Source organism: Polypterus senegalus, chromosome 4 (genome assembly GCF_016835505.1).
Source record: "Polypterus senegalus isolate Bchr_013 chromosome 4, ASM1683550v1, whole genome shotgun sequence".
In the NCBI taxonomy this organism is placed as follows: Eukaryota; Metazoa; Chordata; class Cladistia; order Polypteriformes; family Polypteridae; genus Polypterus; species Polypterus senegalus.
In genome coordinates, this window is record NC_053157.1 from 509,580 (window position 1) to 536,702 (window position 27,123).

At 52.7% G+C, this 27,123-nt stretch overlaps 1 protein-coding gene across 2 annotated transcripts in view; it reads right to left on the reverse strand.

Moving 5' to 3' along the window:
• Positions 1–785: 785 nt before the first annotated feature.
• galntl6 (polypeptide N-acetylgalactosaminyltransferase like 6) overlaps positions 786–27,123 on the reverse strand; it is a 109,804-nt gene continuing 83,466 nt past the window's right edge. For both annotated transcript variants that reach the window (XM_039750085.1, XM_039750084.1), the window contains exons 6-13: positions 19,533–19,718; positions 17,541–17,724; positions 13,457–13,574; positions 9,744–9,851; positions 8,584–8,805; positions 4,429–4,545; positions 2,916–3,065; positions 786–1,249 (exon numbers count right to left, since the gene is read on the reverse strand). In XM_039750085.1, the coding sequence (XP_039606019.1) occupies positions 1,082–1,249; positions 2,916–3,065; positions 4,429–4,545; positions 8,584–8,805; positions 9,744–9,851; positions 13,457–13,574; positions 17,541–17,724; positions 19,533–19,718 (1,253 nt within the window). In that variant the 3' untranslated portion in view covers positions 786–1,081. The remainder of the gene's footprint in view (positions 1,250–2,915; positions 3,066–4,428; positions 4,546–8,583; positions 8,806–9,743; positions 9,852–13,456; positions 13,575–17,540; positions 17,725–19,532; positions 19,719–27,123) is intronic.

The following is a 27,123-nucleotide window of genomic DNA, read 5'->3' on the forward strand; positions in this document are numbered from 1 at the left end:
TGGCAGTATTTGCTGATGTGCCACACTTTATGGATGCACATTTTCTGCTATGTTGAGTTTTATTGATTAATATTTAGGCACATCCACAGCATTTCTCTGGTGTCCACCATTACACCACAGGGGGGCGATGTTGTCATCAGTCACCTAATTGTGTGGCACGGCCTTCAGTGGTTTCTATGAACTGAATAAATGGCCGAATGGAAGAATGCGTTTTCATTGGGTGGAAAGGCGCTATACAACAAGAGACCACCAGGGGGCAGGCCACAGCCTCATTTCCAGTTTAGGTCTCGGTGGCAGCAGGAATGACGTCAGATGTGGAGTTGTAGCGTGCCTTCCACGTCATACACCATCACAAGGCGCTTTGTAAAATGGACCCTCATGTCCCCCAGAGCCAACACGTTAGGATGGCATCGTCTTGACAGTAAGTTAAATATAAATAGGGAGAGAAACATTCAGGGACGAGGGGCACTACGGGCGTCCAAGTGAAGCAGGGGGTCACCGTGGGCAATGGGGGACGCTACACAGCTGCACTGACCACTTCAGGGTCCCGAACTTAAAACACAGTGAGTGGGCATCATACGTCTGCCAGCTGAGCCCGCTATATAGCAGCACCCTGGAGATGTCCTACCAGTGTGACTGAGCTATAAAAAAGTGGGCGGAGTCCACCGTGAAAGGCCACCATTAGAAAACCTCCTGTGGTGTGCTGCCCTCTAGTGGTCACCACGAAGTGGCGCTCAATGACCCCGTCCTGTCAGCTGGCAGATTAGGGTGGACACGTGACAGGCAGGCAGACAGACAGATGGAGCCGTTGATGTGACACTCGTGTCATTTCTTTTATTAAACCGCAATCCTCTGCTCCCTTGAACCCGGACGCGAGAGTCCGTGAGGAGTCCGCCGTCAGTTGTGCACGCCGTCTGCGGCGCTCCGTGTGCAAAGCCTCACTGCTGTCCGTCTGTCTGTCCGTCTGCCGTCTGGATCGGCGCGCTCGCCGGACATCAGCTCGCTTCTCTCAGAGCTCGCCGGCTTCACGAAGGCCCGGAGGCGCCGGGAGGTCTTTGTGCGTCTCGCCGGCCCGCCGGCTTCACGGACCGCGCGGCTCGTTGAACTTCTCCAGGACGGAGGCGTTGCTGTGCTGGAAGATCCACTGCTGGGTCTGCGACTGCGGCTCGCACCTCCGCATGAAGATCTTCTTGTCCAGGGGGTTGCAGTCCATGCAGCTGTTGCTCACCGGGTGGTACAGCGTGTTGTCCTAAACACAGAGGCGAGAAGGTGACGTCGAGATTGGGGGGTGGGTCTTGTTACTGAGGACCACCAGCACTAAAAGTTCACATATCAAACTGTGGCAGGATGATGATGGGTGGGGGTCATGAGTCAGGTCATCGACCAATGAGAAGTCAGACAAAGACTGGAGTGGCACCTGCATGGGTATTATGGCGCTTGTGAAATCACACAGCTTGGAGGTGCCATATTGGCACAAGCTGCAGGACCCCGAGTCAGAGCCTGACATGCTGGCAGCCGTCTGGGAGATGAAGAAACCAAAATGCTGGCCAACAAGTCAATTCTGTGGGCAGGGGTGCAACCTGGCAAATAGCTGGGAGCAAAGATAGTGACCCCCCTCCATCTGTGAGCCCCCCAGTAGATTAAAGCCAGCTTTGAACACAACGTCTAAGAAAATGTGTGCAATTGAGGCAGTGGTGCCCCCTAGTGGCTTTGGATATTGAGGCTCACGTACATGTGTGTCAAGTCTGACCTCACACAGGGGTCTTTGAGCTAGTGAGACCCCACTAGTGGCTAAATGGTGGCTTGGACACTGATCTGAGGGGGTATGAGGACATAAATGTGGCACTGGCATAGAGAGACCCCCTAGTGGCTGAGACACTGGATTGTAATCTGGCCTAATACATATGTCAGTATCATAGTGTGGCCCCCTACTAGCAAACTGGCAGTAAGATCCCCACACCGACCCCACCCAGTGGTTTAGGGAATGATGTCAGGGAGGCCCCCACAGGGTTAAGACTCTGTACTGTGGATAGCCTGAGCAGAGAGTCTGCCCTGCTGTGCGTGTGTGTGTGTGTTAGGGTCTTAGTGAGGCCCCCTGGTGGACAAAAGCCTGTCAAGACACCCAGAAGCACATCTTTACACAGTCTGACTAAATGTCTGCCATTGAGGTAGTGCTGCCCCCTAGTGGCCTCGACTTTGAATATTAACAAGCCGCATGTGTGTCAAGTCTGACCTAATACATGTGTTTGTATGCTAGTGTGCCCCCTACTGGACAAATGAGTGGTCAGTGCCTGTGGTACGTTGGTACGTGTGCCCATGTTTGTCACTGACAGGGTGGCTCAGACTGTGCCAGCTGTGACATACTGTAATGCATATATCATGCAGTGTGGCCCCCTAGTGGCTGGGATGCTGGACAGCAGTGGATATGGCAACGCTTCTCCTACTACTACAACTACACTGGCGTACATCAGTGTGCGAATGAGGCCCCCTAGTGGTACGGCATTGGACTGCGACACTCAGGTGTGTACTGTGATATGTCACGTGTGCGAGTTTGGCGCTGAGGCCCCCTAGCGGTTGAGACCCTGAACTGTGTATAAAGTGTGAGGTAATGTCAGTGTATGAGTGAGGCCCCCTAGTGGCTATGACTGTAATTTTCATTCCCCTCTTTATCTTAAGGATGGCTGACTGGTGCTTGATGCCACTCGGCTGACCGGCCGCCATGCTACAAATGAGCACTGGGGTGCCAACTTGTGGTTTGTCATCAGGTGGCTCTCAGTCCCTAAATTCAATTCCAGAGCGGCGCCTCACGCTGCCCTGGTCGTGTTGTGACAATGCAGGATGGCAGAACCTTTGCTCTTATTCCAGCTCCTGTGGTGGCCCTCTGAAAGTGGCCCGCCCAGCATCACCCAGATTACCATTCTGTATCGCCAGTGCTGGTTGCCTTTCATGCCATGGCAGTCGTACAGGGTGACGGGGCTTGTCGGAGAGATGGCATCGAGACAGAACTTCCTGGTGTGCAGCGGGTCGCCGGGCCGTATGTCTTCTCTCCAGCCAAAGGTGAACGTCTGAGAGAAAACAAGAAGGACAATTCATTGTTAGGGGCTGCAACTCGGGAAGTTGTCACCTTCACCACTAGAGGGCCTTGTCAAGCAGGTCAGGGTCCCCATATGTCACAATGGAGTGGCAGTAGCACAAAAGCAGGTGCATGACGAGGCTGAGTGGCTCAGCTGAAACAGAACAGGGTGGCAGCTGACAAATCATGACAAGGGGACAAGGGGACAAACCTCTAAGAGCCTGCAAGAAAAGGAACGAAAAGGAGATTGGGGCATCTCAATGTGGCAGGAGAGGGTGGCACATCAATGGAACTGAGTGGGGTGGTCACAAAAAATAGGAGGGACACAGGGGAAAAGGCCACTGGGGGGCGCCAAAGAGTCTTAACCGACATGCCATCTGGTTGGTTGCAACATCACATTGGCCAAGAGTGGCATGTCAGTGAAAGGCGCTTGATTCGGGAATGTCCATACATCAAAGGGGCATCGGTCACCTTCGCACATCGAGACACTTGTGGCCCCTCTCGTTGTACCCTCTGTGTCTGCAGGGTGGTATCAAACCACGTACTCTGGCGTATTTTATATACAGTAGTGCCTTAAACTGCGGCACAGTCAAAAAATGCTTCAAAAAGCAAATGAGAGCATCACACTGTGCATGAGGGGCAGAACTTGGTGGGCACATTCAGCAAGGCACTATATAAGTGACGTGAAATATGAAGCACCTGGCAAGGCCTGAGGCCACTGGTGCCATCCTCTGTGCTGACCGTTTAAGGCGCTATACAGCATACACACCAGTGGGGTGAGGAGAGCTCTACTGGAAGAACACAATGGTTCCTTTTACCATCTGCTCGTTCTACGAGGCACAACGTACGACACAGACATCTGTGTACCGAGACGATGGCAGCCTTCTGGTCCCCTCTTACACCTGGGGCCACCACCAAGTTGGTCTGTCCAGTCCATTTCCAAGTCACAGTGGAGTGACAGTCTGCTTGTGTCCATTACTGCCACCTCTAGCCACCTGGAGCTGATAGGGCATCCTGAGGGTGAGCCATACGACTCCAAACTGGCAGAACGCTATAAAGTGACAAAAGGCAGTAAACAGGGACAGCCTGCACTCCCCACAAAAGGCAACAGGGGGTCCAGGGAATGCCAGCCTGCCTGCCTGCCAGAGGATGCCCGCTCTTTTCCTGTCTGAACGGGTCACAGACACTCAGATCGGGACACTTCGGCCCACTGCATCGACCCCTTCGTCGACTTCAAGGGGCTCGCCCGCTCCTGCCTTCGTAGAAAGAGCCGGCGCTGTGCGCAATACTCCAACCGTCCACTAGATGTCACTGCGCCCCAGCCTGTCCGGGTGAGCGCCGCCAGCGCGCCTTACCTGCTCGTGTGACCAGGTCCGCTCCAAGCCGTCCTTGACGCACACGTCCAGCCTCACCTCGGTCCCCGTGGCCCCGTGCTTGCTGTCAACGCACAGGCTGGAGGCCACATTGCGAATCTGAGGGGGACAAAAGGCGGCGCCGTCAGTGGAGGAGCCGAGGAAGGGCAAAGTGGACCGAAACTGCAAGGGGCTGGACAGACGACACCCCACGGCGGTGACAGACGGAGAAGGTCTGAGGGTCTGCCTGTCGGGAATGAGGACAATGTGTGTGTGTGTGTGTGTGCGGGGGGCTGGGGTGTGTCTGCTGGTGTGTGTGCTAAAATGTCAGTGTCACAGAGTGTCACAGAATGTCACAGAGTGTGTGAGTCAGTGCATGTGCCTAATTTGTGGTGGCTTGAACCACATAAAGGCGCTATATAACACTGATAAGGCTGTGCCTTGTAAACTGGGCATGTCAGAGTGCAGCACCTCCTGCTCCAGCCACACACCAGTTGGACCACCAGTCACCACCAAGCTGGCATTGCCAGGCACAGGCACCACTTTCAGAGCTGCTGCCCACTTTGTGGCCAGTGCCATCTGGACAGGCTCTGAGATGGATGGCACTACATGAAATAGGTCTTGACTGATGTGCCTGTGGGGTGGCACAGTGGTACAGGGGTCCATGCTGCTGCGCCACAGCTACAAGGCCCTGGGTTCAAATGGTGGCCTGGCACCTCTCTGTTTGGGTTTCACAGTTTCCCCTTCCTCACCTCAAAGACTCCAGTTTGGGCTCTCAGTGTGCCCTGTGATGGACTGGCACCTTTTACAGAGTCGATATTCACCATATCCTGGCACTGGCTGAGATGGCAGCACTTGCTATTCATATAATGTAGGTGTGTGCTGTAAAAGGCGCTATATAAATCACAGACTCTGTCAAGTGCTTCATTACCTCTCTGACTGGGCACATTTACTCATCGTGTGCTGCCTGGGCAACCCTGCCACCTTGGATGGTCACACGGATCATCGCAATGGTGGGAGGTCAGGATTACTTGGAGATAAAGCGCCCATCCACGCTGAACATAATCGGCTTTATCTGGGAAAGCCCCTCAGGTATTAAATCTTAGGGGCGCCAAGGCCAGCACTGCTTTTAGCAGATAAGGGGCTTTACCCACCAAGGCTGGCAAGAATCCTCGGAGCAGGCTGAAGAGCTCAGAGGCAAATTGCAAAGCTGGCCAGACAGAATGTGAGCCGACCTCGCCGAGCGGCCACTTTAATCCTCCATCGCCAACCGAGACTGAGCCACTGCCTCATCAGTGTGGACGAGCTCCAAAGTCACGGGACCTGCCAACATCCTCAGGATGGGCGCCACAGCTAATGGCTCTGCCCATGCAGCCTGGGGAGTCAGAGTGCCACTGAAAGTGCCCACAGCTCCAGCATGCCTCTCCATTGGTCTCTTTTCTGCCCCCATTTGCCTCTGCCGTTTGGTGCCAGGTTTGCTGAAGATGGCACATGGGGCAAAGGAGGCAGAAGGGCTGCCAAGGCAAAGTAACATTTCACAGTATATGAGGATAACCTGGGTGGGCACTGTCACTCATACAGTGATTGGTCTAAAGAATGGAGGGTGGGCTTTATATATGTCACTCATCAGCTGACGTCGATGAGCGGGTTTTGCACATGCCACTCACAGGGACAGGTGGGGTCTGCACACATCCTTAAATAATGGTGGGCAGGGTTTACATGCATCACTCAGTGCTGATGGGTGGAGTCTGTTGATTTACTCATTGATCTCAAATGCTGCTCAGAAATGATGGGCGGGGTTTTCACACATCACTGGGAATGATAGGCGTGGCCTGTACACATCACTCAAGGAAGATGGGAGGGGATTGCACCAATCACTCATTAATGATCAATAATATTGGCACTCATCAGTATATCCAATGAGTGGGTGGCACGATGGCACAGTGGCTCCAGGTCACAGTCTTTGTAGACAGTGCGTCCATGTTGCTTTCCTCCCGACCCTCCAAATACAAACGTGTCAGGCTAACTGGTGCCTCTAAAATGGTCCTGCAGGCATAAGGGTGCCTTTTGATGGTCTGGCCCATCTATCTGGGTGGGATGGTTCCTTGTACCCGATGCTACCAGGGCAGGCCCTGACACCCACCACCCTGTCACAGGTTTGATGTGAATGGAGGAATAAAACCAGTGCCTGAGGGCTGTGCCAAAGACCCTTGAAGTCAGGGTGCTAAGCGGGCACTGATGCCACTTCTCCAGCACATTGACTTTGACTTCTCTGGTGCTTTAAGAGTTGTGGAGCTGCAGAACCTTTAGAGTGGACCCAGTGACCTGCTATGGTGGGCTCAGCAGCCAGGGACACTTTTGATGGTCACTCAGTGTTTACTGCTTGGCCCCCTTAACAGTGGGTTTCCCACATCGACAGCCCCCTTGGGTTTAAAGAGGGCGACTATGGAGGCAGAGCTTTGCCATCTTTGCACTAAAATGGTGCCAGTGTAGTGTCAAAGTGGGCTGGCACATGATCGACCCTTTAGCCTGGATGTTTTGGGTTGGCACTCTGCAATACACACTGTGATGCTGCTGATGTGCAAGGCGCTATATAAAGTAAATGATTGCAGGTTTAGGACCCTGAACTGAAAACGGATGGGCAGCATTGAAACTTGTTAAAAGGCGCTATAAAAATGTGGGCGGTCCACTTTCCTGACCTGCAGCAGACCCCCACGTTACTGTTCTGCAGCTGCAAGCCAAGCTTTCTCCTGCAGATGGCGCCACATCAGTGTCCCAAATGATACCTCCATTGAGCGCCTTGGCTGAGCAGGTGACACACTGGAGGGGTTGTGACAAAGCGGTGACAGCGCCTCACAGCCACTCAGACGCATAGCCCTCGGCTCGACTCTTCACTTCTTCTTCCTCACTTATCGATTTTCCAACTTGACAAACGAGATAAGGAGTAGTTGGCCTAATGGGATGGCACTGGCGCATCAAAGTGTTATGGATGGTGCCTGCCATTGTGTGTGCCCGGTTACAGAGAGACTTCATCTGCTGATTACTGGCTTAAAGAAAAGTGTCAGTTCTGATGACATATAGCGCCTTTCACAGCAAATGCCACAAAGTAGATGGGAAGAAAAGCCGAAGTTCCCAGACGTTTGTGTTGTATGGCGGTGCCCAGCGGAGGACCTCATGTGGCATGGTGCAGGACATGACAGTGGCTCAGCACACACACACATCTGGAGGACAACTCAAATGTGTTGTCATTGGCAGAAAGGCACAAACTGAATAGGTGACAACTGGATGTGGCATTTAAACCCTGGGCACTAGATATGTGTGGTGGCAGCACTTGCCACTGTGCCACCCTGTCACCTTTGCATATTTCATATATCAGCGTGCTTAACAGCACCACCTCATGGACTTGCTTAACCCGGCCATGCTTGGTGAGTGGCACATAATGATGCAGAACCTGCCCTGCCCTAGAGGGGATGCCAGGTAGTGGGCACATTTATAATGGGGAGAAAATGGCTGCCAATCTCACTGTTGGATTTCTGGGCGCTTTGCACATTACTGGGCTGAATGACATAACATGTGACACCTTCGTGATGCACCATATGAACACAGAAAGACCCACCAGGCTGCACAGGTGAGGTGGGACAGCTGGCATCCATTAATACGCCATGACGTGTGGGACACGAATACCAAGCCAAACAAGGACAGCAAGCTGGCGAGGTGATGTCTCTTCTGTGCCCACCCAGGACCGACCCCAATAGTGGTTAGAAATCTCCTTCCATTGAGGGTGTATAAGGCGCTATATTACATTTAGAGCTTTCCATCCATCCATCATCCAACCCGCTATATCCTAACTTCACGGTCACGGGGGTCTGCTGGAGCCAATCCCAGCCAACACAGGGCACAAGGCAGGAAACAAACCCCGGGCAGGGCGCCAGCCCACCACAGTAGAGCTTTTCAGTTTCTACTAATTTAAACTACATAAGTGCCGAGTGAAATCCCACCGCTGACACCAACGTCACACACCCTTCACTCTTCTGAGCTCCTCATTCCAGCTGCCTCTGCTGATGTGATCCTTGAGCCAAAGGTCAGCATGCCAGCCTCTGCCCTTCTGTGCCCAGACACGCGCCAGGCAGAGTACAGCCACAGCCTGCCACTGCTTACCTCTCCCCAGGCTGCAGGGGGGGGCTCCACCGGCGGGTAGTACTTGGGCAGATCCCAGGCCACTGCCGCCATAAACCACCTGAAGTCTTTGCACCCGAGCTGCTTGCGGAGCTCCTTCTGTGCCGACAGGTCGCCCGTGGACAGGTGGCGATACTCCGGCCGCCGCTGGTAGATGAACTCCGTGTACTCGTCCATCCACGTCTCAGCCACTCGCTTCAGGTTCTGCAGTAGAAAGGAGGAAGATCAGCGAGTAGTGCAGAAGATGCCAGCAGGGGGCAGAGCAGAGGGCACAGTGCAGTCCCAGTGACCCCCAGGCCACACCTCCTCAGCTGGCGGGCATGCAGTGGGCATTGACAACATTCAAGAGCAGCATACTGGGCTGAGGTCACATGGAGTTTGGCCAGATGGACAGCGAGACAGCGGTAAAGGTTCACTCAGTAGGTGCCCAGGCTCAGACTGTGCCATAGGGGTGACAAGCCACATCATAAGGGCAGGGGCAGAGAAACAGGTAAGCAGCTGACCAAATGGGCTTTAAAGGGGCTGCTGTATTACCAGGGTCACCACAGCTGCCCTAAAGCCAACCCTGAATGTGCCCACCTAGCACATGGGAGTGACAGGCATCCTTGGCATTGGCTTGGTGGCCATTTATACCAGTGACTATCACTCACCACCTTCCCCAGTCAGATCAAGATAATAGGGTGTGTGCCACTGGCACTCATTCTAGCCGAGTCGTCACCCACTTAAGCTCATGCCAGTCTCTTTGTTGGGATGGCAGGATGCAAGACATGACCTTACATCAGCTGCTATCCAGTCGATGGCCATGAAAGGTCACCGTCACACCTTTGGCTATTGAGGTCACTTCTCTAGCCAGTGGCCTGCAGAATCACAGATGGCACCAATCTGCCAGTCGATTTGTGTGCCCACGTGGTGGCTTTCTGACTTTGTTCTGTACACTGAGCTGACAATAAGTGCACTGACTGCAGGGGGCAGCAATGTGAGGGGGTCTCAACTGCTCCACACGACATGCACCTATGGACCCCCTCACCCTCGTCTGTGACCTGGCCTGGAGGAGCCCACCTGATGGATTTAAAATGTCACTTTGAGTGTCCTGTGCCCCCAGCCCCCAGGACATAACCAGTAATGACGTCGACAAGACTTACTCGGGCCAGGCTGGTCCCTGATGGCACCTTGTAGGGCACGTACTTCCTGTAGATGTGTCCCACTCTGGAACAAGGCACGTCGTACATACTGCCACCACACATCCACACCTGTGGGCAGAAGGGGGCAGTGTGAAGTGAGCACTGGCACCGTGGCACACCATACGGGCAGTGGACTGGCACACAGAAGGAGTCTGGAGGCCATGCTGCTGTCAGTAAACATGAAGGCATGAAGGTGATGAAGGGAGGGAGCTGCCAGGCTGTTAGGTCCTGGGCATTTACTGGGCCAACTCACGTCACCACAGCCCCCGCAGACCACCGACTGAGCCACCAGGCTGTTGAAGCAGAAGATGTTCACGCTGTAAAGTCAAAGCCAGGCTCTGGTGGTCGATGCCCCAGACGGTAAGCAGGCGGCACAGCAGCAGCACATTGGCTCACAAGCAGTGTGCCTAAATGAGCAGGTGGCGTGAGCTGGCGTGGCCCAGTAGGGGGTGCCCTTAGATAAGCACTGACTCGCTTCTGCTGGCAAACTGAGTAACACGAGCCCACACACCGCAGGCTTGAATGAAATGCGGATTTGAACTCATGGCGCCCAGAGAGGGGGGCAGTGGGTCAAGCCTTGTCACCCAGCAGGGGGCACACTTACACTAAGAAGTGGTACAGTGAGTGCAGGGTGCCCAGCAGGGGGCACAACCCTACCCTCCTTGTTTATTGTGAATCACTGCTTACAAAGGCTGGGGGCAGACCACTCTACAGACCTATTAAAGCCCCCACAAATGGGCTGGGTGGGTGGCCCCCCTCAGTGTCCGTTCAGAGATGGACTGAGCAGCAGGACCCTCAATGAGAAGAAACACAAAACAAAGCCAGCACAAAGCTAAACGTGAGAAAGCCAAAGGAAGTGGTCTTCCGGACCCCCAATGGATGTCTGCTCCCCCCTGTGCTTATTTAGGAGTCGATTCATCAAAAGATGGAAAAGCAGAGCAGCGATTTCATTCGATAAACTCAGTGAGTTCAGGCATTCACATTGGATGATTACAGGCCCCGCCCTCATTCCCAAGTGCCTTCTGGGAGAGAAATGCGCTATAGTGAAGGGTGACGATAGCACCGCTGGGCAGCAGGACTTCTACACAGTCACCCTCGAGGGGCAGCCACCATCGAGAAGGCAGGGATGTGCAAAGGGAGAACACCGAGTATCAAAATGGACCTCAGCACACAGACGCCTGAGGCCAGAGACCCCCAACATCGAGAACCTCCAGGACTGCTAACCCTCATTGGCCCCTTGTGGCCATTACAAGAACTACACTTACAAGCCAAGGTCATGCCCAAGCTGCCAGCCTAGAAATGGCACAGCCTCTCTTTCACTATGGAGCATCCACACTGGCACATAAAGCTCATTCCTAAGAGGGTCTCTCTCCATCACCCATGGTGGGCACATCAACTGTTGGCACATCTTCCCTAAGCAATTGCTTGTACTGGTACACCAAATGTACTGTAAGTGCAGAGTTTCTAGACAACAACACTGTGTTGTGTATTTTCCTGTAAATGTTTAAAAAATAAAAAAAATGTTGTCACCTGTCACCAGAGCACTGATGGCACTCAGAAAAGGTGACAATAAAGTCCTTGAGACCTAAAATGTCGTGAAACTGACAAGAAAGAGAATTCTTACAAAAGAGCTAGCGCCCCCTAGTGGACGATGATATCTCAATTCAGGCTCACTAAAGGGAGAAGAAATGCACCCCTGGGGGTCCCTGTGCATGGGACACTGGACAGTGAGTGGTGGACATCTGGGGGGAATGAAGACAGGCCACCCAACAAGTTCCTAATGGTGACCCAGCGTGTGGCCCCTTGAGGTGACAGGTTTTGGGACCCTGCATGACTCGTTTATCTTGGTGACCCTCACACCTGGGCTAAAAGAAAGGCGCTATATGAAAGGTGATTTGTCGTCGGCTCTTGTGCTGTTCACGCGTGTTGTACAAACAGAACTCCACACTGTAATAATGTAGGTGAGCCTTCACCACTGAAAGGCGCTATATGAAGGCACCTGACTGCAGTCTCAGTGCCCACCACTGACTCACGCTGTGATTTTAGGGAATCAGCTGAGTACAAGTGTAATAAACTGTGTGAGGGCTTTCACTATGGAAAGGCGCTATATGAACGCACTGCAATGCCAGTCTTCTCTGCTGTTCCCCGGTGTGACCCTGAGTGAGCCACCTGGCCTGCCACCCTCCCTACCCTTCAGTGTGCTGGTACAACGATGCCATAGAGCAACAGCCTGGGGTGGTGTTCACTCTGAAAAGGCGCTATATGGAACACCTTGGCTATGGTTACAGTGCCCACCAGTGACTCCCCCTGGGATTTGAAGGGATTGTCCCACCTGCCCATTCAGTCTCTGAACACACAGAACAACAAACTGGAGCAGCCTGGGCTCACCACTGAAAGTCGCTATATGAAAGCACCTGACCGCACCACTGGCTGCCCATGGGATCCTGCGGGACCACCTCTGCTGTGGAAAGGCGCTATATCAAGGTGTGTGACTGCATGGACCCTCTCTGTGAACGGACAGAGTCGTTCAATAAACCTGGGCTGCTGTTTACTATATGAACCTGCACTGGGGGTCTAATCCCTGACCTGACACTCCTCGTGTTCCTCAGTTTGATCAAACCTGCCCTGCTATGGAAAGGCGCTATATGAAAGTCTCGCCTTACACTTGCAGCTTAAACACCAGGGTGGTCCTTCTGTTCAAATTCTTCTGATGTGCTTGTCACCCTCTTGGGGTCTCGGCTGATTTACCCCAATTACCCCTATCCTGTGCCCAGTTCTGCCACCATGGCATGTGCCCATCCAGATGCCCATCCTTCCAAGCTACTGGGTTTGTCCTGTGATCTTGTGTTTAGTGAATCAGGACTCGGACCACCTGCCATCCAATTCCTTGCTGGACATTGTTCCTGGTGTAATTCGCACAACAAAAGGAAACAAATTATTTAAAGCAGAGAGGAGCGGCGCGGTGGGCATGTGGTGCCACTGAGGTCAGTAAGACGCTGAAAAATCAATCAGCAGAACAAATAAGAAAAAAACGAGGGAGGGGATGCGTGAACTCGGCCACCCGTTGCTATGGTTTCCAGACAAGACACGATGCTCGGCATCCCAATTACAAAGTCGTCTAATGAAAAGTCTGCAGAGTGGTGGCGTGTCACCGAGACAATAAATGCCACTTGACTGCTTGGCCGTGTGACAGAGCAAATCGATGTGCCTGTGGCCTGGAGTGACACCTGTGCCAGTGCTACACTGGGAGAGGGTGCTGGGGATTGAGGAAACAAAGCGAATGGGCAGACCGACCTGAGGGTCTTTGTGTCCAATGAGGAGAGTCCTTTAATTACTGTGCGCCCCCTAGTGTTCACAGAGTGTACATACTGGTGTGAATGAAGAAAGAGCACCCTGTGACAGAGTCCGTGACAAACAGATGACTGTCACTCAATCTGTATTGTATAGAGTGGCTTTTCTGAGTCACGGGGACAATGTAACTCATGCTGGCACTCGACTGGTTTGTCACTTGAAGGACAGGCAGACAGACAGTCTTTGTCACCTCAAGTCACCATGCAGTGAAGGACAGAGAAGTCAACAGCAGGGGGCATCGAGCGGGGACAGACAAAGTGAGCGCTCAGGCAGGCAGAGACAGACAGACAGACAGAAGTTGGCATTGTTGAGGTGGCACTTACCTTGAACGAGAGCTCATACTGCTCACCACCCCAGATTTCCAGCCCCGGGTCGTAGCCCCCCAGCTCCCAGAACCAAAGGCGATTGACAGCAAAGAGTCCACCTGCCATTACGGGCGATCTGGAGGGGAGAGACAAATACAGTGAGAGCGCCACTTGGCATCTAAATGAAGCATGGAGGTCTGTCACCAGCTGGGGGCAATAAGAGCTGGCGGAGCACAGCCGGGGTGCCACCCAGGTGACAGTTCAGGCAACAACCTCCAGCAGAGGGTCTTTGTAACACAGAGTCATGGGGCCCCCATTGGAGAAGAACGACCATTGTAAGAGGGCATCACAGACTGGCACAATGCACTCTGGAAGGGTGGTCCTTGGTTTGAGTGGGCTGGCATTTCCTGACAGGCAGTTGTCTGAACATAAAGTGTGTTATTAATAAGAGGCCTAGGATGGGCACATTTATAAAACTTCACCCTGAAGGGTACAGCAGAGTTTGAGGGGGTGGCACTAGGACCTCATACCCACGGTGTCCCGGGTTCAAGGCCGGCCCAGTTTGGCATCCTCATCTTTCTTCATGTTGTCATCCAGAGATCTTCCTGGTGACTCTGAACTGCCCTGATGTGGGAGACCATGGGTGGGACACCAGGGGACTGGCATCCCTTCCAGAGCGGGCTGTGGACCAGTGAGCCGTGTTTGGAAATGAATGACTGAGTGAGTGAGAACGGGCTGAGCAGCTGGCCAACCACACACTCCTACACCAGCGCTGGACAAGGGGTTGGCGGGTACTCCTCTGGGCTGCATGTTCTCCCTCTTCTCAGTTGGGGTGCCCATTTGGCAGTCCAGTGACTGCAGTGGCACAGCCAGCTGCTCCTCCACAAAACCGGAAAAGATGAAAAAAATTGAAACCTTGGAGGTCTTCATAGCACTCGGACCTGGAGCCAAGGTGACACGTCCACTGTGTGCCATCCGAAGGCTTGGTGAGGACAAGGTGAGGGTCCCTCAATGTGGCTCAGCTGAGTTTGGTGGAGCTAAGATGGACAGGCTGGCATTGTCACAGATGGAGGGGTGTGGTTTAATTTAGAGACCACCCTGTCAAACAACGGCAGGCTTCATATGTAAAGTGGCTGGCTTGGGGTATGCTGAGAAGTTAGTGGGTGCCATCGACCTGCTTTATATAGCGCCTTTCACATCAGCCCTCTGCTCCAGGCTTTGGTGGTTAAACCTGTGACCCTGAGGTCTGCAGTGGCGCTGATCCACTAGGGGGCAGCACTGATCCTCCATGAGGGCCTCATTTTGTTTTGGTCTTAGTGGCCAAAGAGCTCTGATGTCGGGGTCTCACCCAGCAGTTGAAAGTGGTGCCCACTTGTTTGAGGTGACCTTGCCAGGCAATCCCTGATATGATCTGCTTCATTGGGTTGTGCCCGACTTTGCCCTGTCACTTCAGTGCCTCTGTGAAGGTCCCTTGGCTTGACATCTTGCTCTGTTGAGAGGGCCGGCACAGTGGAAGGCGCTATACACAGTGAAGTGTTTCTTGGTGGTTTGACCTACCTCATTGACCATGCCCACCTACTGGCACTTCAGAGGGCCAATCTGCCTTGATGGTAATAACTGAATACTTCGATGCCGCCTTCCATTAACGAGTTTTTCCCTCCACGGTAAGCGGCTGTTTGATCCGCAAGTCGCCTTATTCATCTTAATGAAATGTAAAGCCTGCGTGACTCAATGGGCGAAGAGGAGCAGCCCCTCAGCCCTGGCATGCTCAACGGCGCCCCCGCATGTCAAGGGACCAGTAATGAACCAGGGGTGACACATTGTCTACATCAGCTCCTCATCTCACCCCTAGGTGGGGCTGTCAACAGTGAAGTGGGGACAGTCACGTGACAGCAGCTCAAACTTGAGTGGGCACGACACACACGCCACCGTGACCCTGTCATCAGGAAGAGATGGCGCCTGTCATGGCCAAAGTGCCTCACGGCACTGCAGGGTAAACCAGTTGCTGTGACCTCCACATCGTTCATCACCTGCCACTGTTTATTTTAGACCTGTGTGATCTGGAGAAAGGCGCTATATAAAACCACAAGAGCACAGAACCTCAGGCCAGAGTGACGTCGCTTCAGATGCCATTGCAGGAATACGGCGGTCACCTCATGGTGCTCTTTGTAAGTCACGTTAAACATCAAGGAAATGAACAGCTGGAAACCAGTCGTCCAGCAGTAACCCACTTATCCAGTTTGGGGGGTCAAAGGGGACAACCAGTCCTGGATTGGACACCCCTCACTTGCTTATATGGGGCCATCTTAGACTCATCAATTCATTGTGCTGGCACATCTCTTAATGGTGGGAAGAAAACCCACCTGGGCACAAAGACCCTGCTTAGGCTGGCATCCTGCAACTGTGATTTGGTAGTGCTAACCACTGGCATGGCACCTCATAATGCCACCCCAACATCATGGAAGGCCAATCCTGGTTTGCCATCATGGCACTGCCCCTTTAATTTATGATAGCCTCTTCATTATCATAACAGCTCCACCTCTTCATCTTAGGACCGCCCCCTTCATTGTCATTCACGTTCCACTCTTTTTGTTAATGACAGAGCTACCCCTTTAGTTTAGGGCCACCCGCTCGATACCATGACCTCTCAACCCTGATGTCATCACTGCTCCACCCCCTCAAAGGCATCACAGACCCGCCCCTTCAGTTCATCATAGCCCCACCTCTTTAGTTTATGACTACCCCTGTATCATCATCACATCTTCATGCCATGAGGCCCTGACTGATCCATACCGCCATTTTAAAGCCCTCCGATTATTATTATGCAAGCTCCACCTCAATGATATCAGAGCTCCACCCCTTTTTCACTACCTCTTTACTATCTCATTCAAGCTCCACCTTTTTAGTTTATGACTATCCCTTCTTTATTAGTGATGTCATCACAGTCCCCGCCCTTTTAGGCTCCACTCCTCTGATCTAATCTTGCCTCACCCCTTTAGTTCAGGACTGTCCTTTCATTATCATGGCAGCTCTGCCCCAATGCCATCAGTCTTGACAGCCCCCATTTTGGTTTATGACTGCCCCATCATTAACATGACAGCTCCAGTGCTGATGCCATCACAGCCAAAGCCCTTCAGGTTCCACCCCTTAGTCCATCGTAGCCCCACCCCTTTAGTTTATGATTATCTTCATTATCATGTCAGCTCCACCCCTTCAGGTGATGTCAGCTCCAGTCTTCATTGCCATCACAACCTCATGCCTTAATTTGATCACAGCTCCACCCTCAAAGTCATCACAGCCCCGCCCCTTCAGTTCAATGCAGCTCCACCCCTTCAGTTTAAGACGGCCCCTTCATTATCATGACAGTTTCTCATCCCTTTTTTGCCTCAGTTCTGTTCCAGCCATTCCCTCTGCTCCCCGTCCACCCCTTCAAACATTTCCTGTTCAGAGGCTCCAGCTGGCACCTTCCCCAGCCAATCCCAACACCAGCTGGCATTCCGAGATAACTCAAGAGATAATAAAGTGAGGGAGTGGTGGGTCGCTGAGAAGCTCAGACGAGACCCTCCAGATGCAGGGTGTGGTCCACTGCTGGACTTGTGCAGTAGTTTGGGTTGAGTGCCAAGCCCACCTTCCCATGTCTCCTCCGAAGCCCCCGGTGGTATGGGTTCCTTGTCTAGTCTTGTCCTTTGTTAAGTCAGCTGCTTTTCTCTCTCTGTGACTTACAGCCTGTTGGTATTGGTCTGCCCAGAAAGGCGCTATATAAGGAGTAACAAAGAGTGATTGTAGTGTTTTTAATACTTACTATGGATGTGCCCGTCCCATGTAGCACCCCTCACTGCCAGGGTGCTGCTGAAAGTTAATAAAGCGCCTTTGTGACGCCTCGTGAAGCTCCTACCAACTGTGCCTTAGAAGACCCCCGTGTCTGACATACAAGAGGTGACTGTCACAAGCAGGCGGTCAGGGTGTCTCTGATTGAGGGTCACGGTCATAAGCCAGACACCCAGTGTTGCTGGTTGGGTGCCACGAAGGCAGCCCGGCTTCACGGCAGGTGGCATCAGGAGACCCACCCCCCACCCCACACATGAGAACAAGCATGACTTACTCAAATGGCTCGCTGGGATCAGCGGTCTGAAGCTCCGGTGGGATCGGGATTCGCTTGTAGTACATCTCCCAGTCAAAGGCGCCTCGCATGGCATCTCCGGCCTGCGCCTCGTAGCCAAAGTGGTTGTGGTCAATGACGTCAATCATGGGGCAGACGATCGTCCTGCGGTTAGCAGCAATCTGATCTGAACAGAAACGACACACAGGGGCTCAGCGTGCGTCCAGCCGTGAGCCGAGAGCGCCCCCTCCTGGTCAGTTCTCTATCAAAGCTGCAGGAATGGGCGGGTGCAGAAATAAGAACAATGCTGGTCTGACCTTTGACAAGACGCCGGTGGCACTATGTGGCACGATGTGGCACGATGTCTGGATTTGGACTATAGTGCCTTTATGGTGCACCCGCCCTGTCCTGTAAAACATTTTAAGGGGCCACAAGTCTGAACCCCAAAGGCAGAACTGACCAAAGTGGAGATGCCAGCCCATCACAGAGCACATGCCCACACTCACCTCACTCACCCAGGCTCAGTTCTAAAGAACCCTTAGGGACAATTCATGGACCAGAATCTGAACCCTGCCGTCTGATATTAAACTGCTGTTTTCTAAATTAACAAACTTGGTGCCATCTGCATGGTCTCCATGTGCCCACGTGAGACCCAGTAGGAGTCTGATGGGTGGGTGTGTCTGAGCAGGCCCTGTGGTGAAGTACTGGATGGCCGAAATGAACCTGATGCCCCTGTGGCCTCTGGCTGTGAGAGCCAACTGGATATCAATTTATAGCGCCTTTACTCGTCCTTGAACCCCTGCCCGCTCAGCCCTACTCCCAAATCCTGATGCTGAGAACAGGATGGCACAGAGGCAGGAATCAGTCACAATTAAGAGTATGGTGGCAGTGATCGCCTGCTACTCAGAAGGGGCGCACCTTTACAGGTGGCACGTGGCTGTAGGTGCCATTTGACCGGTGCTTTCCGTAGCCACGTAGAGCGCCCTATATAGCGTCTTTCACCACAGGTACAAACGCAGACATCCATCTTGTATAGTCGTCCCCCTCAGGGCACCAAGCATTACGTTACTGCCTGCGTTTCAGAGTGGGCACCCACAGTCATACAATGTCACACTACCTCATATGGTGACTTTCATGGCAGTCGTAAGATTTCCTGTCTTGTGACACAGAAAACACTGAAAGGGACAATCCGGGCGAGCACAGCAATGGCTTCTATAAAGGACCTGCGGGTCCCTGGCACAGAGCTCACCTGGGGGTGTGGTGCCCCCTAATCGAGTCCTGACCACCTGTCCTCCGTCCTCCAGTTTGGTGTGCTTTGAATTGCTATCAGAAGGGGGCACCATGCAGAGGAGGCAACAGTCCAGAAGTGGCATAAAGGAGCAGTGAGGGGTCAGCGCTGACGCAGATGGACACCCAAGGACACAGCATTGGGCACATGGCAGGAAAGAGCTGTGGGTGTGGTGCCAGTCCATCACAGGACACTCGCACACACAGCCATGCTGGGCTCATTCAGAGTCACCAACCACCAAGGAGGAGGATTTGAACCCGGGCCTCTGGAGCTGAGAGGATACGATGTGGGGTGCTGTGCCACCAGGAGATTTCGATTGGTCAGATAGGTAAAGGTAGAGCAGATAAGACCACCTGATGCCCCTTCAGACCAGGGTGGCTCATTCCCACACTGTTGTGCAGGTGCATCGCTGGCAGAGTGCCAGTCTGGCTTAATGGGTAGGCCTGGCAGATGTGCCACCCTATAGCAGTGGCATGTCCTGTCTGTCCCCTGCTTTAAGGATTCCTCCGTTTCTCATGTTGATTTGTTTCTTGTGTTTGTTTTGGTTTACCAAGCTGAGCTCAAAGGCCCACCAGGGGGCAGCGCAGGTGACTTTGAGTTCTTCTCATCCTTCCCTATGAAATCAAAAAGGCAAGTGACCTACTGGGGGCAGGCAGACAGGCTCAACGGAGAGACCACCCAGACGGCCACCCTGCCTCCAGACTTACCAAGCAAGGGTGGCAGCCAGTTGACGTTGGCCTCACAGTGAGAATCCAAGAAGGTCAGCACTTCCCCCGTCGCCACAGTGGCCCCCAGGAGACGGGTTCGAATAAGCCCCTCTCGTCTCTTTGTTCTTACGATCCTCACTTTAGGGAACCGGGCCACGTACTCCTCCAGGGGCTCCTTGAGGTGGTCTGCAAGGGAAACAAACAAGAAAGGCGATTTGAACTCCGAGTGCCTTCACGGTACCACCAAAGGGGCAGCGAGCCTAGTGTGGAAATGGCGAAGGGTGGGCCCGGGTGGGCCATGGGTGGCCAGCTACCGCCTGGACTCAGGACACCCCACTGAGGAACAGAGAAGGGCCATTGGAGGGCCGCAGTCACTGGAGGTTGGCAATATGACGACTGCCCGAGGTCATCGCTGTCCACTGGATGGCAGCATACAGAAAGGGGGTGGGGAGTAAGGGAGAATCAATCAATCAATCAATCAATCAGATGAACCAGAACAAGATGAAAACCACACCCACTGGCCTGTCACCTTAGGGGCTCATCCGAGTGCCCTTTTGGTGCCCTTTTCTGGCTTCTTCCCGACCTTTTTGTTTGTTTTCATTGCACGTTGATGACATCCTCAGGCACAACACTGACATGCATGCAGGTACAGTGTCACAGATGCCATCGTATGTGACACTTATGCCAGTGCTCGGATCCTCTATGGCTGCTCATCAGGCGTCTGTGGGAGCTTCATTTCAATGGATTATCACTTATATAGCGCCTTTCTCAAAGAGTTCAGACAAGAACAGAAGCTCAAAATATGGCAGGTCACCAGTTTCTAGCATGACACCTGGAATATGTTCAAAGAGAGTGAGATAACTCAAGTGGGAGGCCACCAGAGCACCAGGCAGGACCCTCTGACACCCCTGAAGGTGACTGATTTTCTGTCACCCCTTTCCCAGCAAAAATAACTGGAGAGTGGGCAACCTGCACTACTGACCACCAGTATAACATCTCAGAAGTGACCACTTAAAAGTGTAAAAGTCCAGTCTGCTCCCACCTGCCTGCCCACCAGCCAAACGAGCAGCACAGTCTGGATAAAGCAACCCCCTTTACACGGGACCACCTGAAAACATCCAGGAAGACAAAGAGCTGAAAGTGCCCTGGGTGGGCAAAAGGGGTGGATGAGAGAGAGAGAGACAGGGGCGGGGCCTGAGACAGAGACAGCCAAGGGTGGGCGGAGCTCCCTCTTCTGAAGTAAGGCGGAGCTTCTGCATTCGGCCCCCTGCTGGATATGTCCGCCCACTCCTGGATTGTAAATGGTAAGGGTGGGCTCTGGTGTTTCACCATCTCTCGAGTTCCTGGCACTGTAAGCACCCGGCCATTTCTCCACCGGGCATGATTTAATGGGTCACTCCTTGTCTGACAGATCTGTTAAGGGAGCTACGATTAAAGACAGACTTTCAGTCTCAGCAGTGAAGAAGACACGGGGCACTCGTCACTGTCACAAGCAAACCCTGGATGTGACCCAAGGCTGGCATGTCAGTAGCTGTGACATTTCAGAGATCAGCACGGCGCAGTTGGTAGGATCTGGGATTCCTGGTTAATGAATGCTGCTAAGTTGGTTGTCTCAGGTCAGTTAAGGAGAGTGTGCCCATGGACCACTGGGTGGTATTCATAGTCACTCCTAGAGGGCACATGAAGAGCCAGATGGGGATCCGTAGGGAATGCCTCTTTGTACACTTGCAGAGGGACACCTCACTGTGACAAGCCAGAGCTGGCATCACCACTCAAGTGTCACCACATCCATTTGTCACCTTTTGGAATGTGTGCCATATTCCGTTTGATGCCAGCAGGGCTGTATTCAGGGATCGGTCCCTTGACTCGTCCATGAGGTCTCAATTTCTCGGCAGTCGTTCCTTCGTCTCTTTCATCTCAGTAAGGTCTCTTCAGTTTTGCCCAGTGCTCCGTAAAGAGTCGGCATGGAGAATGAAGGGCATTACGCGGAGATCACGAGGTGATTATTGCAGGATTTGGAGATCACCAGCTCGTTATGTGGAGATTGGCAGATAATTACCTCCGGATGGTAGGATTACCGCCGCCTCATCTCCCTACCAGGCCCTAATCACCGCAGGATTTCTGGATGGCAACCCTCGCGCCCCGACACTTTCTTATTTGCCCGTCAAGTGGCCAGCCTCTCAGTGAAGGACTCATCCTGCCGGGGCTCACGGAGGGTCAGAGGTGGGTCACCATGACCAGGACTGGAGGGGATGCCAGAGTCTAAGCAGTGGGCCACAGCTGCCCCGTGCCCATGAGGGTCTTCAATTGGTCAAGATTAGGGTCTCTCTGTATTTGGGATGGACTGACCCACCCTGTACACCTCATACCCAGGGTGCAGGACGTAACTCTGTCATCCAGACAGTCATCTGAGAATGAACCCAAAGGGACTCCAAAACACAAGTAGAAGCAAACAGAGCGGGCAGAAGTGGGAGACACAAGGAAGACCCCTTCAAAGATTCTGGGGGGAGAAGGAAGGGACCTGGAAAATGAGGTATTGCCTGCTTGTGTGCCCCCTGGCACTCTCCCACGCTCAGAGCTGCTCAAATCATAGACAGCCAGCGCTTAGATGCCAGCCCATCGCAGAGCCCCCTTGCTCAGACAGTTTAGTGTCACCAGCTCACCTGACACACTCCAAATGGTCAAAGCAAAGTGACGAGGAGGCTCCGTGGCAGACACTCCCAGAAGTGGCACCAGTTATGAGCCCCGAGAGGCTTCAACGTCTGGTGCCCGACCTTAGATCGAGATTGTGAATTCTAACCCAAGCAGGGGCTGGCAGTGTGGCATGAAGCCACCCCTTTATCTGACAGTGAACCAATAGCATGTGCCAAGCAGTTGGGAGAAAGGCGCTATATCCTGCACAGCTGATGTTTGTGCCTTTCTTCACAGCTTGTGGCTTTTCGATGTTTTATTGATGCCAGTGACCGAGAAGCAGCTGCCCAAAGGCCAGACAAGGTGCCACATGCCTGCCCATCTCTACTGAGTGACCCATTCACGCCTGTCAAGCCTGTGCTTCGCTGAATGCCCGTCATGTCGGCTAACCACGATTTGCATACTGGAGAAGACTGGAGGGTCAAGGGTGGCACAAATGGCCCACACTTCACACGCCCGTTCCTTCTCTTCTACCCACTGTTGGGATCAAATGGTCAGCTGCAAATGTGGAGTTTCCTACTAATGAGAGAGCATCAGGCACGCTGGTCCAGACTCATTTCGATTGGCTGAGGTGGCTCATCACAATTGGCCATGCTGGGTTTGACACCGTATGGCTGGCATTCATTTCATTGGCTGATCTCCTCATCTCTGACTTGAGGATGTCAAGTGACATGACGAGGGTCAGCAGGCGATGACGGGCTCCACAAGTAGCTCAGGACTCCAAATCTCTAAACCACTCGACTGCCCATTAATGTCCTGCTGGTGCCCATAGCAGTGTTGCCCAGGTGTTGCCAGTTAAGCTGCCATCTTCCATTCTGCTGTGGTCAGGGAGCCCCCTTTTGATTTGTGCTGTCCAGGGTGTCTGGGGGGCCTCATTGTGTATTGGAGGTCTGGCCGAGACATTGGCACTCCGCCCCTATGACTTGTGCCCGGTGGCCCCCAGCAGGTGTCACAACACACAACTTAGGCATCACCTTTGAAAGCGCGCATCTCTACACCATCTAAAGCCTGTTCTGTCCAACTTAAAAATACTGGAACACTAAAAAGTGACTGTGGACCCGAGTCCGTGCCAGGACTTGTACCCAGACAGACTGCAGCCACCACTTGATTTCATTCAAAACGCCGCGGCAAGAATCCTTACAAGAACTCCGAAGTCTGACCTCATCACCCCAGTCCTGGAGTCGTGACGCTGGCTTCCAGTTGAGTTTAGGGCGGACTTCAGGAAGTTAACTGTGCCACTGCGATCCAACAGGTGGCGCACCACAAACACTAGCACTGCTCCTGTGAATCCTGGACCAAATGGTATATAAAAGAGAAAGAGAAAGCAGACGGACCCCGGACGTTAACGTGGGTGGAGGTCTACGTCGATTACTCGGGTGTCAACCCATCTGAGACGGAGAGCACGTCTAGCGTGGCACACATCGGTGGTTTTGATTAATTTCTGTAACCGTGGGGACACTGGGGGAGTAGAGAGAGGGTCACACCACTCAGAACAACAGTGCCTACTCTCAATTCCAGGACAGGAGGCGTCCCACCCAAGGACCTCTCCCTACCGAGTCACCTCACGGCCCTTGTGAGACGCGGTCATTGGCTCTTTAATTTGTCTTTCATTTCCCCCAACTGAGACCCCAACCCTTCACGGCTTCATTTTGGTTTTATTACAACACATAAACTTGAATTCTGTTTTTTAAATATAAATATTTACATATTCAGATGACCACTAGGGGGCTTCTCGTCGTCACCCAGACCTGCGCCCTCTACTGGTTAGTCAGTGCGCTCCCTGCACCCTACACTCAACATCTGCATAAATTATGCATAAACAATCCTGATTTGCATAGTAAGTCGAATTAGCCGACGCCCACTCGGTGGGTTTGATTCCCTTGCTGGTAGTCACCCCCGAGCCACTGTGTTTAAAGACTCGTCACACACGATGTACCCGCCGGGGCTGCCAGCCGTGTCTCAGGTTCGCATCCCCCAACCGGTCACACGTTTCACAAGATAATTGAGGCGTCCGCCACTCACTTCTGATGACTCTGCAGTTTGTGTGTCGGAAGCTTCATGAATAACAATTGGAGTCACAGTGGCCGGTTTGCATTAAGCTGTAATGGACATCGAGCAGAGCGGAGCGGAGTGGCGCCTCCCAACGTGAATGACAATGAACCCCCCCCCAGCAACAAAAGCTTCAGGGACTCGCGGGAGGAGAAGGCGACGCATAGCAATGCAGTGAGAGGACGTCCGGCACTTGGACTTGACGTGTCAACCAGCGTCTTCATCAGAGGTGCATGCTCAGTCTCGGGTGCACTGGCATCGATGGGGGGGGCGCTGGTGGGCTCTCTCAGTGTCACTCTGGAAGAGCCTCAACAGCTGAAGGGTCCCAAGGGGAGTCCAAAGGGGGCACTGGTGCCCCATACATGTCCAGGTGGGCACAGGCAGTTAAGGGCACTCACCCAGGGCTGCCCAGAGAGCCATGGGGGGTGTCATTTTATAAAGCACCTCTCAAACATCTTCATGTCCTGCACTGTGAGCACAGTGATGAACCTCACTCAGCGTCTAGCTGGCATTTGTCACTTGATGTGGTGCCCGCCTGTCATTTTCAGGGACAGTCACACTGCCCTCATTCTCTGGCAGGATAAGCGATAAGTGAAAGGTCACCCATGAACTCCTGGAGGTCTTCAAGCAGTGGTCCCTAGAGGTTTATGCAGATATGGGGACAGTTTGCCAGGCAGCACTTTTTATATGGTGCCAACCACCTTCCACTGGCAGACTGGCCGTGACTCAAGTGGCCCGATGCTGTAATATGACCCTACACCCTAAGTGGCATTGGAGACCCCCACAATGACTCATGCATGGGCATCGCTGGTGGAGGGGGACAGGCCGGTGCCCGCCAAGATGGCACAGGTTGAATTTAATTACGGTGGGCTTTCCAGAGCCTCTGCTGAATGAGGCGGCCGCTCCCGTGGGGTTACCAGGATACGACACGAGGGGAAGATAACGAGGCCTTTAATTAGCGGCACAATCACATCAGAGGCGGCACTCGACTCGCTTCATGTAATGAAATTTGTGGGATGGAATGAGAAGTAATCAACTTACGACGAGCAAAATTGAATAGGGACGTGCGGGCAGGCGGCTGGAGCCGCGTCACACCCAATTACAGAGCCATCCGTTGTTCACGGGGCCGTGTGGCCCGCTGGTTTCATTGCGTGTGACAACATTTAGATTGCTAATATTGTCCTGTAGACGACAGGCGAAGCGACACCGTGAGAAGGCGACTCTGCCGCTACGGTTTAGGTGGGCATCTGATGGGCTGCCCTGCCGAGCTCTGGGACACTCAGGCTGCCCACTGGTGACACACACTTTAACCCCTTGTGCCACTCGGCTTCAAAATCAGCTGCTCTGCCATATCAACGAACACGAAGTGTGCTGAGGGCCCCCTAGTGGTTGTGGAGGTGAACTACAATACTCAAGATTGGCGGTGACGTCCTGCGTGAGCTGCCCAAAGATGTGTGGAGAAAAGTCATGGAGTGGCGTTCTCTGTGAAAGGCACTATATACCACCACAGGCTCTCCACTGAATCTGTGACTCTACCCAATAAGTGTCTTGGTGTGATGCCCACCGAGAATGGCACTTTATCGAATGTCTGAAAGAAACCCATCTTGGTGTGCAGCTATGAGCGTCACGGACACAGAAACGTGATGTCGTTCACGGTGAAAGGCGCTATAAATAAGGAGAACGTTACACATCTGCCTCCGCCACTGTTGTATGATCTCACATTGTAAAAGAAAGGTCAAGCCCCTTAAATAAGAGATTTACTGTAAACCGGGAAAGGAAGGCGCTATATAGAAGTACAAGACTGCTGGGTCATCTTCAGGGCTCGCTACCTTACGTACCCCTGAGCGACCGCCCCCTAGAGGCCGTTCTCCTAATAAAGCCCCTCCCTCTCAATGCAGCTGCAGCGGCTTACAACAAAGTCACCCACAGGAGGGCAGCACTGAGCCACAACGCCAGACCTGCCGAGCCATCGACGGCCATTGAAAGGTGACCGTCTGGCCTCCTGCTTTGTGTGCTTCTTTGTTTGTTTTTGACAGGTCACCATTAAAAAACAACAAGGAGGAGCAGACTCGGACCCTCCAGGCTCACTGGGGGGCCAGTCCTGATCGCGGATTACCCGGTGCACGTGTCACAGATGTGCAACTGAAGGATCTCCGAAGGGCACAACTCTGACGGGCATCACCGCCTGATCTCCGGACTGAGTGATTGACAGCGCCACCTGGAGGGCTACAACACGACTCGCGCACTTCGGGTCGTACATTTAACAGCTTGAGGACTGCGCATGCTTGTCTCTTGGTTGACTTATCATGCCATCCAAATGCCACCTTGTCACCTCCACTGGCTCTGACGAGTCATCTTTGGAAGTCAAATTGGCACACACCGATTCTGTCAAATGTCTGCATGTGGGCACACTGGCTACAGAAGACGGACAGAGGAAGTCATCCTATAGATAGATAGATCTGAAAGGCGCTATATAATAGATAGATAGATAGATAGATAGATAGATAGATAGATAGATAGATAGATAGATTGAAAGGCGCTATATAATAGATAGATAGATAGATAGATAGATAGATAGATAGATAGATAGATAGATAGATAGATGAAAGGCGCTATATAATAGATAGATAGATAGATAGATAGATAGATAGATAGATAGATGAAAGGCGCTATATAATAGATAGATAGATAGATCGATAGAATAGATAGATAGATAGATAGATAGATAGAAAGGCGCTATATAATAGATAGATAGATAGAAGATAGATAGATAGATAGATAGATAGATGAAAGGCACTATATAAAAGATAGATAGATAGATAGATAGATAGATAGATAGAAGGCGCTATAT